Source organism: Tursiops truncatus, chromosome 15 (assembly GCF_011762595.2).
Source record: "Tursiops truncatus isolate mTurTru1 chromosome 15, mTurTru1.mat.Y, whole genome shotgun sequence".
NCBI classification, from domain to species: domain Eukaryota; kingdom Metazoa; phylum Chordata; class Mammalia; order Artiodactyla; family Delphinidae; genus Tursiops; species Tursiops truncatus.
Window position 1 is genome coordinate 369138 of NC_047048.1, and position 16551 is coordinate 385688.

General features: G+C 56.9%; 1 protein-coding gene across 9 annotated transcripts in view; it reads left to right on the forward strand.

The window, feature by feature from the left end:
- Positions 1-16551, forward strand: part of DNAAF5 (dynein axonemal assembly factor 5) — a 36462-nt gene that overhangs the window by 8844 nt on the left and 11067 nt on the right. For 7 of the 9 annotated variants that reach the window (XR_004521984.2, XR_004521986.2, XR_004521985.2 and 4 more), the window contains exons 3-10: positions 563-687; positions 1045-1163; positions 4490-4722; positions 5279-5491; positions 9126-9269; positions 10651-10819; positions 12943-13090; positions 15924-16074. Coding sequence is in view for 4 of the 9 variants with exons in the window: in XM_033839210.2 (XP_033695101.1) it covers positions 563-687; positions 1045-1163; positions 4490-4722; positions 5279-5491; positions 9126-9269; positions 10651-10819; positions 12943-13090; positions 15924-16074 (1302 nt within the window). In the remaining 5 variants the exon portion in view is untranslated. Of the gene's footprint in view, positions 1-562; positions 688-1044; positions 1164-4489; positions 4723-5278; positions 5492-9125; positions 9270-10650; positions 10820-12942; positions 13091-14632; positions 14724-15923; positions 16075-16551 lie in introns of all 9 variants that reach the window. The other 2 variants (XM_033839211.2, XM_033839209.2) reach the window with 2 other exon arrangements.

Here is a 16551-nt window from a genome sequence, read left to right on the forward strand (position 1 = left end):
GAACCCGAAGCCAAGGCAGCGCGGCTGCTCCTCGTCCAGTGCTGGCTACTTTGGGAGCCCGCGGGGTGCGATGTAACCCGAGCCCCCGTGGGTGGGATCCTGCCCGACTAAACTGGGACGGGCATCGGAATCCTTGGGTCCAATCAGAACATGATAAAAACAGAGGCCTGTTGCTGCTCCCCGGGTCACATGCGACATGAAGCTCACCTCTTCCCTGCAGTGGGTGAGGTGGGTAGAGGCACGCACGTCACCTTCTTGGACATAGGCGGCCAGTGCCCAGCCCAGCCAGGAGGTTCCCACACAGGAGGCCGCAAACGTGCCACAGGGCTGAGGCGGGGCTGCAGGACCTGCCGTGGCCAGTGGAGGGTCCGGCCTGAGCCCGGAGGACAGGGGTTGAAGCAGCGAGACCTAGGGCACTAGCATCTCGCTCCAGGCCCGAGATGGGGATGCAGAGCTGCCAGAGCACCGGAGCGGGCTCGGGGGCCTCTGTGTGCCCGCACGGGGGCCTGGGCTGCCGCGGGCCCCACGCGCGTGCAGGCCGCTCACCCTCCTCTGCCTGCAGGTGCGCCAGGCAGTGGCGCGCGTGGTCGGGGGCTGGCTGCTGCACCTGCGGGACCGCTACTCATTCTTGCACAAGCTCATCCCGCTTCTCCTGAGCAGCCTCGACGACGAGATCCCCGAGATCGCGTAAGTGGCAACGTGGCGGACAGGCCGAGGTTCTGGGTGCCAGGGCAACACGTCCCGCCCCAGAGCCGCCGTGCCGCGCGCCTCCCTCCTGCTCGCCTCACCAGGCGCTGGCTTTTCCTAAGCTGTTGTTTACGGCGGTGGTTGTTTCCTTTGGTCCAGAGTCTTGTGGGAGCCACCGTGTCCCCGCATCCCGCGTGCTTGGAGGCCATGGGACTTTGACAGTACAGTTTTGCATCTTTAGCACTTTGCTTGGGTTAGTGATGGAGGCATGGCAGACTCACTGGTGGGCTCCCTCGGGCAGAGACCCGGCCGCCCCCCCGAGGGCGCCCCCTGACCCGGGTCTGTGTTGTGCGGCAGGTGCGAGGCAGCCGGCCTCTGGGAGCAGGTCGGGCTGCGCTGGCAGATGGAGAACGAGGAGGACCTCAAGGACAAGCTGGACTTCGCTGGCCCACCCCCCGCACACCACCCCTCGCCAGGTGAGCATGGCCAGCCCAGGCCAGCGGTGCAGCAGGGCGAGTCCCGGAGGTAGAGCCGGACGGCGGGAAGGGCCTCCCTCGCGGTCCTGGGCGGGCCTCCCTGGGTACGTGAGGGCGCGGCCAGCCGAGGAGCGTGAGCCTGATGGGGAAACGTTGGAAATGGGTGGTGCTTTGTCATCTCACAAAGCTGTTCTGTGAGCTTCCCCTGGAGAAGCAAACACACAGGTAGCCGGTGAGATGCGGTCCTCGTGTTCCGGGTGATGCTACCCTCAGAACAGAGCCTCCCGTTGCTGGACCCCCCGTCCTGCCCCTCATCGTGGTTCTCTGCCAGACCGTGAGCGCCCGCGTGTGCGTGCGTGTGCGCGGGCATGCCATGTGTTCCCTTAGCTCTTGAGTCAGATCCGGGCTGCATTTCCAAGGAAGCCCCCTGCCCGCCGGGCTGCGGCCCCCCTCTTTGCCCCTCAACCCCACACGTGTCTAGTTTCTTCTGCTCTGGAAACACTTTCTGTCTAGGAACGAAGTCCCTTCCACTGAACTTGATCGGACGCCTGTATCACTGCAGTCTGTCTGCAGGTGTCTTCTTACAGTGGAGTGATGGTGGAGTGCCGCTGGCAGGGACAAAGCCTAGTATACATGCACCAGGTCAGACAGGCAGCACCATGGGAGGGACCGGGACCTGGGCCCGCAGGCCCCTCCAGCCCTGGTCAGGTGAAGTCAGGCTCGGACGGCCACCCTGGAGGGGACGCCTTGCACGAAGGGCAGCATGAAGACAACTGCTCATGCCTCGTGTGCACCCGCTGCTGTTCACTGTGAGACCCAGAAGGCGGCTCCTCCCCCATACCTGGGAGGCCCGTGTTTTTTTTTTTTTTGTCCACATGTTTATTCATGCAGCTTCACCTCCCATGCCGCACAACTGCTATGAGGGGAAATCACGCATGTTTTGGAAAAGGTACAAAAATTAGTTGCCAGCAGGGTTTTTTCTGATTTAGTAAAGTTTGAGAATGCACCGTCTTTTAAATTATCATGTCTGCCGTATCAAGTACAGGAAAGGAGGCTTCAGAGCCATCTTCAGAGTGAGGCGCGCATCTCTGGAAATGCCTCTCAGGCCGTGTGCCCGCCTGTCAGTGGACCACTCCCCAGACGGTCCTAACCTGTCCCCTCATCCCACAAACTTTCCACAAGGGACATGTCATCAGGAAGAAAAGGGCATTTATTGTTTTCCTTTTTGTTTTTTACAAAATTGTAACAAGCTCACTTAAACCGCCAGCAGAATCTGAAACATTTAGAACTAATTCTCTCATATACCATGAAAAGAGAAAAGTAACAGGAACAAAAATTCAAAGTGAGGCCTCATGGTACAAGCTGTTCTTTTTACTAAAACACGCTTTAAACTTTGACATGTCACGGTCTCATTTCTAGCTCTAGAGTTGTTTTGAGTCTTTAAGGTCAAAATCTTGTAATCAAAATCCTCGAAGGCTTTTTTATAGAAATTGAGAAACTTATCCTGAAATTCACAAGGAAACGTAAAGGACCTAGCACAGCCAAAACTTTGAAGACAAAGGCCCAGGTTGAAAGATGAGTACGTCTGGTTTTAAGACATAAAACGCAGTAATCAAGATGGTGAGGTTATGAACATAAAAACAGACTGACATGGACTTCCGTGGTGGCGCAGTGGTTAAGAATCTGCCTGCCAATGCAGGGCGCACGGGTTCGATCCCTGGTCCAGGAAGATCCCACATGCCACGGAGCAGCTAAGCCCGTGTGCCACAACTACTGAGCCTGCGCTCTGGAGCCCGCGAGCCACAGCTACTGAACCCGTGTGCCACAACTACTGAATCCCACGCGCCTAGAGCCCGTGCTCCACAACAAGAGAAGCCACTGCAATGAGAAGCCCGTGCACCGCAATGAAGAGTAGCCCCCACTCACCACAACTAGAGAAAGCCCGTGCGCAGCAACGAAGACCCAATACAGCCAAAAATAAATTAAAAAAATAAAAAATCAGACCGATAGACCAGTGGAACAGAGCAGAGTCCAGAAACAGACACAGGCGTGTGGACTCTGAATTTTGGCAAGTTGCAAAGACAAGGGGAGAAAAGACGTCTCAGCAATGGTGCTGGAATCACTGGATGTGCAAAAAAAGTGCGCTTGGATCCAACCATCCTGATAAATGAAAATTAACCCCAAATGCCATGTGGATCTAAGAGTACGACCTAAATACACTCCACAAAAGAATGACTGATAAATTGCTTTTCATCAAAATGAAAACTTCTGCTCTTTGGAAGACATTAAGAGAGTGAAACGACAGGGCACAGACTGAGACGTTTGCAAATTGTCTACATAAGGATTTGTGTCCAGAGCACAGAGAGAACTCTCAAACTCAATATCAAGAACACAATCCAGTGTTTTAGGGGCAAAAAAAGTTTGAAAAGACACGTCACTGAGGACACACAGATGTCAAACAAGCCCATGAGTCAGTGCTCCAGGGCATTGCTCGTGAGGAGAATGCACATCAAAGCCACAGGAGATGCCCCTCCCTGCCTGGAGGCTCGACCTAGGACTGCCCGTGCCAGGTGTGGAGGAGCTTCAGGCCTCGTGCACGGCTGGGGAGGGCAGACAGCAGTGCAGCAGCGTTGGAAAACCGCTCGGCCATTTCTTAATCAGTATAGTGCCCACCTTCCATGTGCTTAGCCGTGGCGCTCCAGGGCGCCCACCCGAGAGAAGTCTCGTCGGCGACAGCCCACGGCAGAACCGCTCAGACGTCCATCGGCAGGTAGACAGACAGACTGTGGTCTGTCCGTGTGCTGGAACGCTGCTCAGCAGTGAGCAGGGGCCGGCGCCCCCCACCACTTGCTGGGCCTCGGAGCGGAGGAAGCCAGGCAGAGAGGAGCGTGTGCTGCGCAGCTGCACTCACAGAAAATCGGGAAATTGCGGCTCCCCATAGCGACAGGAAGCCGACCGGGGCTGCCCGGGGGCAGGGGAGGGCATCGTCGGGAGCACAGGGACCTTCCGGGTGGCAGGTGCGCGTTACCTTGATGGCCGTGATGGTTCACAGTGGTATCCATCTGTCAGAACTTCAGGGTTGTGCCCTTCGAGCAGGTAGTTTACTGTGAGTCACACCTCAGGATCGCTGTAAAGACTTAAAGTAAATTATGACACTTTGTGGCGTCATTTCTGTCTTCAGAGTTGGTTTGAGTTTTTTAAGACCTCAAAATAAAACCCGTAGGTGTGCCTTAAGTGAGGAATGTGTAGTAAGTGACTTCGTACATGAATCGTTGAGATCTTGTTTGTAAATTTCACGGGTTCCCATCCATCTTTATGACCCACAGGGAGCCGCCCGGGGCTGGGCTGCCGGGAGCTGGTCTTCAGAAACCTCTCCAAGATCCTTCCCGCCATCTGTCACGACATCACCGACTGGGTGGTGGCGACCAGGGTGAAGTCGGCACAGCTGCTGGCGGTACTGCTGCTGCACGCGGAAGGCCACATCACGCAGCACCTGGAGCCCGTCCTGCGCACCCTGCTCCACGCCTGTGCCGACGAGGAGAAGGCCGTGGTCCGCAGTGTGAGTGGCATTCCGCTGTCCTCAGGGGCTGCATGCACCCTTCCTAGTTCTGCAGTGTGTGAACTTGGACACGTATCAGCAGTCACGCAGTCGCCCCTGTGTGAAGGTGTAGATGTTTCCGTGGCCCCCGGGCTCTCCCCAGCCTTCTGCATCCAGCCTGCGTGCCCATAAAAAAGGCGTTTAACGGTTCTCTTTAAATTAAGCATGTGCAGGTGAGCGGCCCTGTGTCTGAAGGTAAACACATCCTCCACCCGCAGGCCACTGCAGTGGTCACTGCTCGGACAGACGTGCAGAGCCGCCCCCATGAGTCCAGCTCAGAGAGCCGGGCCTCAGAGAGGACGCTCTGACAGCCGTGCCCACACCAAATGGCATGAACTCCTTCCCGGGCACTTCTGAGCTCATGAGGGGACTCACCAGTTTTCGTGGGTGTTTGAGCACGTTAGGAAGAGACGGGCCTGCAGGGCTGCTTCTGGCAGGTGAAAGCGGGCACGGCAGACGCAGAGCAGCGAGGGGCCGAGAGGGGCGGCAGCCTCAGGCCTCCTCCATCTGCCCTCAGTGCACGAGATCTGCAGAGCTGATCGGGACCTTCGTCAGCCCGGAGGTGTTTCTGAAGTTGATCTTGTCGATGCTGAGGAAGTCTCCCTCCCCCTCCGGCCTCCTGGTCTTTGCCTCCGTCATCCGAGGCTGCCCGAGGGAGGCCCTCCGGCCGCACGTGAAGGTCATCGCCATGGAGCTGGCCCACGCTCACATCTGCCAGGGGTCTGAAAATGTAAGCATGCGCGGGAGAGGGTGGGGCTGGGGGGATCGTAGAGTCCATCCATCTCCATGGTGACTCGGTCCCCTGTGGGACCATCCACACATAGCAGTTGTCAGTCCCACAGGCCTCTCGGGGACATCTGACCGGCGTGGTAGCTGGGATGCAGCCCTGATGTCCTCCTGTTTGGACCCACGTGTCTCCTGGCCCGTTCTTCTCCATCCACCATGGCGGCCGTTTAAAGTAAAATGAAACAAAGTGCAAAGGCAGTTCCTCTGTCATGCTGGCCGCATGTCGAGCGCCCAGTAGCCCGTGTGGCCAGCACTGGGCGGTGTCAGAGCGCGTCCATCGTCGAGGGCAGTTCGCTCTATGGGTGGCGCTGCTGTGGGTGGTCTCAGCTGGAGACCCCCACCCCCACCCCACCCACCCCCAGAGAACCTGTGAGTCCACGCCCCATCTCTTGGTCCATGTCGCACGCGGTGTCTCCATGGTGAGCTTATTCTTACCCCGGTCACTTGGCTTCTAACGGGGCTTCCAACAGGCAACCTGATCTGGCAACCGTTATTGGGAGCTCTGCTTGGTGGTTACAGATTTGTTTTGTCTTAAATTGAGCAGTAAATCCATTACATCTGAAGCTGAAACAATGTAGGTAGTTAGGCTTAGTCATTTGGAATAATTTACAATTGTTTGCTGTTGAAGGAAAAATAACGACCTTGTTTTCATGTGGCTGTGATGGGCTCAAACCCTGAGTCTTTGCATTGGCCAGTCACCCTCCCATCTCTCTGTAGAGCAACGAGGGTTTGCCTCGCCAGGCGTCTGACCCATGCACTGCAGGCCCCCTGGGCCATGGGAAGCTGGCCCCGCACAGCTGACACTTGACAGTGGCTGCCATGGCCACACAGCTGGACCACAGGGGTGCCCAGCTACCGCTCAGCTGCCGGGAGATGCACTTCCACGCCTGCATCTGGCCTTAACTCTGACATACGTTCACAGTCGTGTGGGAACCATCTTAATAAGCCTATAAGGCAGCTTCTGAAACACAGATGGGGGGGATGGAACAGAGGTCTTGGAGGGGGGACGTTCGTGGGCTTTTTCACCTGCTCCTGGTGTTTTCAACCATATTTCAACTTTTCCCAAAACCCATTTTTAAGATAAACTATGATTATCTAAAAATGTGGAAAAAAGTTCCACATTTTTACTCAACTGGTTCCAACAAGGATTTTCATTCCAGAAGCATTTCTGTTCTAGAAGGTGCAGCTTGAAAGTTTGTGTAGGTGTTTCAGTACACGTGTTGCAAGCTGTACAGCAAAGGAAACGTCTTTTCACACCTGAGTGTTGTTACAGGAAACCTTGGTCCCTCGATCCATCTAGTTCAGAGCGCACACTTGGTTCCTCTTCCTCCAGTCCTTCCAGGAAAGATTTACTCGGTCCTGCAAACAGAGGGGCCCCTTCCTGACAGTTCCATCCACACACGTGTCTCTAGACACGTTCCGGCCTTTGGCCAAGGGACCAGCCGTTGTGAACCCCAGTCGTGCGACCCACTCCCATCCTCGCACGCCTGTGGCCAGGATGCACGGCCTCCGCACAGGGAGGGGTCGTCCTAGTGTCTCCTACAGTCGTTCTCCAGGGACTGTGAGGACAGGCCTCAAATGCTTCCAGACCAAACTAAATGTAAAGCCCCGGCTTGAGCCAACAGGGCCCCAGAGACGCTCTGCTCGTCTGCCTGGGCCTGGGCTCAGCTGACGGGACCTGAGCCTCTGCTTTGAAATCTGGCTGTTTATCGACGGGACTGAGATGCAGAAACGGTTGATAAAACAGAAGTAACTCGTTTCCTCCTGTTTACTCAGGAATCGGGTGTGGGGTCTGGGATGGGAGTGCCTGGCGCCTTCTCCGGTGAAGGTGTGGCATCTCCCTCTGTGTCAGTTCCCGCTGTGTCTTGTTTTCTTTCTCTCTCTGTGTATGTGTGTGTGTGTGTGTGTGTGTGTGTGTGTGTGTGTGTGTAGGTAGGTAGGTGTTGAAAATCCTCTGGTTAAATGTCGTGAAATCCGTGAACATTAGGCCCCGTTTCCTCAGAGGTGGTGCCGTGTTCACAGCAGGAGGGCAGTGCTTGTGAAGGACACAGACCTTTGGTTAGTTCCAGCATCTGGAGGTGTCGTGAGATGGCTCAGCCAATGCTGAGAGCAACTCCCTGTTCTTTTTTTTTTTATAATTTAAAAAATTTATTTATTGTTGTCTGCGTCGCATCTTCATTGCTGTGCACAGGCAGCGAGTAGGGGCTACTCTTCGTTGCGGTATGCGGGCTTCTCATTGTGGTGGCTTCTCTTGTTGCGGAGCACGGGTTCTAGGTGCGTGGGCTTCAGTAGTTGTGGCGCGTGGGCTTCAGTAGTTGTGGCACACGGGCTCAGTAGTTGTGGCTCACGGGCTCTAGAGCGCAGGCTCAGTAGTTGTGGCGCACAGGGTTAGTTGTTCCTTAGCATGTGGGATCTTCCCGGACCAGGGCTCGAACCCGTGTACCCTGCACTGGCAGGTGGATTCTTAACCACTGCACCACCAGGGAAGTCCCAATCCCTGTTTATTTTAATTGAAAGAATGGTAGCTCCTTAAGTATGTATTGTAGGTCATTTAGAAATTAGCCAAAACCATGCCCTCAAAAAAATCAATCAATCAGTCAATCCAGGTCTGAGAGAAATGGGGCTGCGGGAAAAGTAAGTGTTTGAATAAAACACCAATTGTGGCTTCTCGGGGGAGTTAGGACCCCTGAGTGGCTGGGGACATGCCACAGTGAATTTTTTGTTTAAACTTCTATGATTTATATCATTTGTGAATGAGTCGTAGGATTTTAGAGCTGATTCAGAATTTAGAACCAATCCATTGTCTAGCCAAATGTTCACCAAACTTTTGAGCTCACACCCCCAATAGTAAAAAAAAAAAAAAAACCTTAAGCATTTTGCCCTGGTTCCCTCTGTCCTTTATGAAACATAGCAGAGCAGGCGTGTGGGAGGGGTGTTCTAGGCGGTTCTTCCTCTGGGGCCCCCACCCCGTGCCCACTCCTGGCCCCCATTTCACAGTGGATGAGGCTGGAGGCTGGGAGGTGAGAGAAGGGCTCGACCCAACCGAGGTGTCACCTTGACCCCCGGCAGTCTGGAAGCATCTTTGAATCACAGAATTTTATTTTTCTTAACTTAGTATTATAGAAACACTCAGAAGTGCACAGAAGGGGAGGGGAGCAGTGTGCACCCCTCGTGCCTGCCGCCCAGTTCCAGCCACGTCCCCCTTGGTCCAGCTTCTGTCTGACTTTGGGGGTGGGGTGGGAAGAGCTGGGGTACTGAGAGCAAATCCAGATTCCCTGTCCTTCCACTTGTCACTACTACAGTGTGTGTCACGAACACATGCAAACCTTTTGAAAATGTAACTCAAATACCATTAAGCACTTAACAGAGTTGCCGTGAATTCCTTGATTCTCAGGGATTCAACAGGGATTCGGTTTCCCTGTTGTGCAGAGGGACGCCCTCTTTATGGCTGATGTGCCAGAATCCTGGCCCAGTCCACTCGCAGGGTCGCCGTGGCTCCATGGCCCTGGTCGGTGGGGCCTCGTCTGGGCCGCCGAGCGGGTGCAGGGGTCGCTGACGGTGCCCTGCTCTCTCCACAGCGCCTGTACGGGGAGCGCCTGCTGCAGTGCGTGCAGGCCGTGGTGTCCGTGAGCCGGGAGGACTGCCGAGGGGCCGGCGTGCCGCTCATGGAGGTGCTGGTGACTGTCCTGGCGCTGTGGGGACCCGCAGGCCTTGGTGCCAAGGTGAGGGGGCCCTCCTGCTTTGCCTCAGCCCCTGGACGGGAGGCTGCCATCTGTCAGTCTCTGCTGTCAAACTCCAAGCCTCGGGCTTGCCCAGCGAACTGGCTACCTAAGATGAAAGAGTCTAGAACATGCGGGGTGATTCGTTCTCTAGGCGGCCTCAGGGGTACACGGGATTTTAAATTCCCTCCAACTGCCCATTGGCGTCAGGATCTCAGAGTGAGGCCGGCTGCTTAATTTTGGAGAAACGGGCAAGAAACGAGGCCTCCCTCGTCTTAAATGTGCATCTGAGTGAGGTTAGGAATACACACATGCACTGGAGGTCAGGAGAGAAAATAATATCATGATTGTCCTAGTTGGTTGCAGCCCGGCTTTACACAATTGTTTCCATTCCCCTGGCTCTGTATTTTTTTTTCAAATTCTTTTCTCCATTGAACTTCCTTGCTTCTTTATTGTTTTGGCCGTGCCGCACGGCATGTGGAATCTTAGTTCACCAAACAGGGATTGAACCTGCATCCCCTGCATTGGAAACACGGAGTCTTAACCACTGGACCTCCCGGGAGGTGCCCCCCGCCCCGGGCTCTGTATTTAACTTAAAATCTTCTGACATCCAGCTCCCTGCGGCTGCGAGGACCATCCAGAGACCCGGCTGTCTGACCACTTCTCCCCAAGCTGAGAACCCGGCTTCTCCCCCTGGTTCTGTCTCCCCCTCTCCAGCCACACTGTGTCCGGGAGCCTCCCCGCCTGCCCTCCCCTTCCCCGGGGCCTTCGTAAACTGTGTTTTCTTTCTCTCTTAAAAAACCCCCTTTCCGGAGGGCACGTGTCCGATCAGGGAGGTCATCACTGTAGGGCTGTAAATACTAGAAAAGCCGAGTCTGTCATTACGGGTGAGTCTGCAGGCCAGACTGGGGCCCCGGGACAGCTGCACAGCGTGCTGGGGGCGTCCTGTTCCTGAAGCCCTGGGGGAGGAGGGTCCGGTCCTCCATCTCCTCTGTGCCCGCAGAGCAGCAGACACGCTGTGCCCGGAGGTCTGGTCAGGTGAAGCACTCCGAGAGCGAGGACGTGGGCCCATCTTTGGCACCCGTGGTTTAAGTCTGTTCAGTGCCGGCCCTGAAACCGCCTGCTCCCACTTCTCCATAGATGCAGGGACTGCCCTGCCCCGGGTGGTGCCTCATGGGGGGTGGGGGGACTGTGCCTGAACTGCCCGTCCATTGTTTGTCCATTTCATTATTCCTCATACAGACAGGAGGGGCGTCACGGGAGCCCCGGGCCACGCGGCGTGTGCCCGAGTGGCTCTCCCTCCCTCAGGTGGTGAGGACAGGTCTCCAGTGGGGTCTGTGAGTCCCAAGATCGGATTGTCCCAGCCTGTCACTTGCTCCCCCAGGTTCAGGAGGCGCTGGCCGAGCTGGCTGCGGTGGAGAGCGTGGACGGCAGCCAGGACCTCTTCCGAGCGCACGTGGGCGCCCTCCTGGAGCGGCTGGCTGCCTCGCACCGGGACTGGACCGGCCGCTCCACGGGGTTCCTGCAGTTTGACGTGGTGCTTGCTCACTCAGGTGGGCCTCAGACGGGCGCCCCGGGTGGGGTTCGGAGCGCTGGTCCCGTGGTGGCCCCAGCAGCCCCGGCACAGACGGGCACAGCTGCTCAGCACCACCCAGGAGGCGGCACGCCAAGGCCTGGTTCTTCAGAGTCACTCACGGTCACTCTCAGCCTGCGGAGAACAGCTGTTTTAAGGAACAAAACCTTAATTTAAAAGATGCTGCGAACTCTATAGTGAAGACTTGCTGTAACGTGGGTCTTTAAAGTCTGCCCAGGCACACATTTTTACGTTAAACCTTTTTTTTTTTTTTTTGGAAGAATTAGTTCAAGAGTGTGACATAGGACCAATGTACGTTTTTAATTTTGTTTATTTATTTATTTGGCTGTGTCGGGTCTTAGTTGCGGCACGCGGAATCTTTCGTTGCAGCACGTGGGCTCTTCATTGCAGCACACAGGCTTCTCTGGTTGTGGCACATGGGCTTCTCTCTAGTTGTGGTGCATGGGCTCAGTAGTTGCGGCATATGGGCTGCAGAGCGCGCGAGCTCAGTAGTTGTGGCGCGTGACCTTAGTTGCCCTGAAGCATGTTCATTCCTGGACCAGGGATCGAACCTGCGTCCTCTGCATGGGAAGGCAGATTGTTTTCTGTTTTTTGGGTTATTTTTGCGGTACGCGGGCCTCTCACTGTTGTGGCCTCTCCCGTTGCGGAGCACAGGCTCCGGACGCGCAGGCTCAGCAGCCATGGCTCACGAGCCCAGCCGCTCCGCGGCATGTGGGATCTTCCTGGACCGAGGCACGAACCCGCGTGCCCTGCATTGGCAGGCGGAGTCTCAACCACTGCGCCACCAGGGAAGCCCGGGAAGGCAGAGTCTTAACCACTGGGCAACCAGGGAAGTCCCTATGTTAAACCTTGAAAGCGCGACTTTGCGTGGCGTCCTGTGTGGCCCATGCTCTTCAGTGGCGTCCCCGTGCTCTTCCCCCAGGTGCTGCCTACCCTCTGTGCCCGCTTGGCCTCCCGTCCCGGGGGTTAGGGTAGGACCGGCAGGGCAGCAGGACTCCGAGCTCACGGTCTTGCACGCCATGCTCCTGGCCACAGTGCACCCTGGCGGCGGCAGCAGAGCTTCGGGCTACAGTGGACCCTCCAGTCACGCTTGTTTTGCTTTGACCCTGGGCTTTGAGGTGATGCCTCTGAAAAGACTGAAGTCCTGACTGAGTACAGAAGTAGCAGACCGGGAGTAAACCAGAGGGCCTGAGGGTGACGGCTTCACTTCTGACACACGATGTCCCGGGTCAGCACAGGGCCTGGCGGGGAGGGCAACTGGTGACCCGATTCTTCTGAGCTGCGGCTCACGTCTAGACCCCGGAGACTGTTCTCCCCATCACATGCAGGTCCAGGTCCTGAGCACCGTCACTGCATCTGGGATCCTTCCAGGCTCGGGGACAGTGGCACAATTTGTTCATCTAGTAACAGGCATGGGAAAGGATGCTGGCTGCCAGGCTCAGGGTCAGACATCAAGCAGCCTACATGGTCTGAATGTTGGGTTTTGGTTGGCCTTTAAAAGATTGCTTGGGGACTTCCCTGGTGGCGCAGTGGTTAAGAATCTGCCTACCGATGCAGGGGATACAGGTTCAAGCCCTGGTCCAGGAAGATCCCACGTGCCGCGGGCAACTAAGCCCGTGCACCACAGCTAGTGAGCCTGCGCTCGCGAGCCACAACTACTGAGCCCACGTACCACAACTACTAAAGCCCACGCGCCTAGAGCCCGTGCTCCACAACAAGAGGAGCCACGACAATGAGAAACACGTGCACCACAACAAAGACCCAGCACAGCCAAAAATAAATAAATTTTAAAAATAAATTAAAAAAAAAAGTTTGCTTGACTTTAAATTTTTTTAAGAATTTGGTAAGATGTAGGGAAAAAAAGAAAGCTTACATACCGAACAATTAGAGCCATGGTGGGGGGAGGGTCAAAGGGAGAGGCGGAACCTGGCGTCCTGTGCTGAGAGCATCCTTCCCTGAGCTGAGGGTGTATGTCAGCTGGCCGTGCCCAGCATGCACCTCCGCTCGCGGCCAGAGTGGCTGCGGGGCTCCGTCCTCCCATCCTCCTGCCACATAGGAATGAGGCCCCTGTCTGTGCTCTAGGCCCTGCCCTCGGAGAAGCCTTGCCCCAGCTGGTCCCCATCCTCAGGAGCTGCCTCCAGCCAGCCCGGGACCCACCCATGCGCCTGAAGCTCTTCTCCACCCTGTCGGGGCTGCTGCTGGGAGCCCGGGAGACGGTGGACTCGCAGGGGTAGGTCGGCTCCACCCACACGTGGTCTGCCATGCTGCCCCCCACGCGGTCCCCCCATGCTGCCCCCACGCAGTCCCCCATGCTGCCCCCCACGCGGTCCCCCCATTCTGCCCCCATGCGGTCCCCCCATTCTGCCCCCCACGCAGTCCCCCATGCTGCCCCCCACGCAGTCCCCGCCATGCTGCCCCCCACGCGGTCTCCCATGCTGCCCGCCACGCAATCCCTCCATGCTGCCCCCCACGCTGTGCTGCGGCTGAGTGGTCCCCACGTGCCCCCGCACTGAGGTCTCAGGTGGGACCTGGGGTGACCCTGAGCTCTGGGTCCTGCTGTCGTGTGACTCCCCACACAGCCAGCGCCCCAGGGAAACGGCGTAGTCCCCGCAGCGAGTGCACCGCATAGAGAGACACTAAATCAGTCGCATTCTTGTGGTCCTTAAAATTCCGTTGAATGAAAAAGTTTTAGGGAACATTAACTACTAATGGTTTATACATTAGCTGTTCTCAGCTTTAAAAGGCTTCTGGTACCTTTCAGGCCTCACAGAGAATTGATTGAATGACCGTTAAGGTTAGAACTTAGGAAACTCCTCTCCTCCGGAGGGACTTGAGGCAGCATAAACACCCGGGCCTCCAGCTTGGGGCTCCGAAGGGAAGGAGGCGGGCGGCCCAGGCTGGACGTGAGGCGGCCCGGAGCAGAGCCATCAGCAGGCCCCGCCCTCTCCCTTTGCAAAGCGACACAGCGTCCTGGCAAGATGGGCTGTGGGGCTTCAGGCAGTGAGATGCTGTTTGCTCTTTGGGGACCCATCCCCTGAGAGGGAGCAGATCTTTGTCGTCGGCCTGTCCTGGACTTTCCTAGGGAAATAACGGGTCATTATTCAGACTTCACTTCTCTGGATGTTACTCTGATCTCTGCTCTTGGGCCTCTAGCCAGCCCATTGTATTGCAGGAAATTTTATTTCCTGCTTGTCTGCAAAGACTTAAAGGGTTAGAAGAGACTATAAAAAGGTTACTGAGTTGGGTCTGGCAGCTGCCCTGTGAGGAGAGAGCCGGCGGATCAGTCACTACCCCTTGGGGCCCTGCTCCGCTGCGTCCCCCTGAGGACAGCCAACCCCCGGGAACGAAGCCCCCGCTCTTGAACCGAGTTCCCTCAAGAAGCTGCCCTTGAAGGCTTCTTGTGGAAAGAAACCGCTATCAGGAGAAGAAAGCTGTTCAGTTTACAATTGTCTAGTGCAAGGATTAACTGTTTTTACAGGCAGGAAAGATTTTGGAAAGCAACACCTGCTTGGTTTTGAACCTCAGGGTTACAGAATGCAGAGTCTGAGATAGCAAAGGAATGCGGCCCCCCTCACCCCACCCCACCCCCAAAAGCGCCTCTGGCACCGGCACACCCGGTGGTGCAGGGCTCCCAGCCAGAGGACGGCGGGGGCAGGGGCACCCTGGCTGGAGTGCGATCCCCCAGTGAAGGAGGCCTGCTCCCCTCTCTGGGCGCCCAGACACCACCCAGTGCCGTCCCCTCGTGCGGGATGTTACGGAGCTTCTCCCGCAGGGCAAGGCCCGGATGCTGGTGGCTCTGGAGGAGCCCGTGGGCCTGCCCGGGCTGGGCTTCCTGGTCTCGGGGCCCAGCTGCGTTTGAACAGGTATGCGTCCTCTGGAAGCAGGGTACTCATTCTTGGGGAGTCCAGTGCCTTTTCTGCTCCCAGCATATCACTGGAGTCCCACTGCCCGTCCCTCCTCGCGGTCAGCACTCGGCCCTCAGGCCCTCGTGGCCACATCGTCTGGGCCGCCTCAGCCAGGACACAGGGCTGAGCTTTCCAGAGTCCCCTGGTGAATCCCTTTGCAGGGAACAGCAGCTCCTTGCTCAAAAACTAAAGCACGTAGGAAACCTTGAATGTGTGTGAGTCGCCCTGCACCAGGTCCAGTGTCGGAAACGCAGGTGGATCAGGAGTGCCCCCTGCTGGGGGCACGGCGCAACCGTGGGCTCACAGGCCCTCACGCTGGTCCAGGTCCCAAAGCAGCTGGTGCTGGAGGCGGGAGCCCCCTGTGAAGCGTGCTCTGGAATGACCCTGGGAAGCAAGTCAATGAGTCCTTTGTTCAGCAGAATACGTCTTGCTCCATCAGCAGAGGCCCGTGGGGTACAGGAGTCATACGGAGGGCTGAGGCTTTTCCCCGGGCTTTTGGACGGGGCCTCACGTGTGGCTCCGCTGCCGGGTGGCCAGGCCAGCCAGTGGAGCTCAGGGCTGGGATTTTGTTTTGCTTTGTGTTTGTCCTGATGGCGTGTCGAGAGGAAGGTCCCCGACTATGTTGGCGGCAACATCCGTGTCTCCCGGTGTCTTGACACATGGGACCATACGTGCAGCCCCAGGGTGCCCTCTTGCCAAGGTAGTGGGCGTGGTCAGAGGGACCTCACGTGGTTGCAGGGACCTTGAGGCCCATCTCTGTAAGGTCGCCGCCTGTGGGAGTGACTTGACGCCCCATCGGTGCTCGGGGTAGCGCGGCCACCCTTTTCTTAGATCCAGGAGGGGTGTTGGGGAAGCCCCTCGGCCACAGAGTGGGAGGGAGGCTGGAATACACCCCCAGCCCCAGGGTCCAGTCCCAGGAGAGGCGGCAGGAGCCCGAGTGCAGCCCTGCCCCGTGATAGCCGTGGGAGAGAGCCCTATGTCCCCTCCCTGGCCACTACTCCGGGGCGCGGGGGCTCTCGTTCAACGTCCAGTGTTCGATTTCCGCTCGTTTTGTCTGTTTGGCCTTTTCCCTCCGCCCAGTCCGTTTCCCAAATGGAAGCGCTTCCTTCGGGGAGTCTGGGTGCCCCTCTCACCCACTCTCTCCTGCTTCCGCTCCAGACAGTTCCATGGCTACCTGGACACCCTGATCAAGGACATCTTCGTCCCCAATCTGCAGTGGCATGCGGGGAGGACGGCTGCGGCCATCCGTACAGCGGCTGTGTCCTGCCTCTGGGCGCTTGTCAGCAGCGGGGTCCTGTCAGATGAGCAGGTAGGGCTCATGCATCCTGGACCCAAGAGGGGAACAGGCTGTGCCCTGGGCTTCCGGGGCCTGCCTGGCACACCTGCCGCAGGTGAAGAGCGCTCACCTGAGTCTCCTGTCCTGATAGCGGCAGCAGATGATCCCAGACAGACCGAGGGGACGGGACTATGGGGCCAGAGGGCGAGCAGAGGTCTGGGGGGAAAGCCCGTTGTTTCCTTGGGTCACCTGTAGGTTTCCTTAAGCGATTGTTACCGTTTACAAGAAAAGAATTTCATCACATGAGTCTGACTCAAGAGCGTTGTTTGTATTCATATTTCCAGATAGATGAGGAATTGAGGAAACAGTAGAAGTAGGGAAAACATTGTGGTACCTGAACAGCTGTTACTTAAGTTGAAATGCCCCCCAAACTTTACTGGACACGATACCCAGTCCTGCTAGTAAGTAGTGGGCTGTGTAGGATCGGTGCCTAAGACTTTCTGAATAACA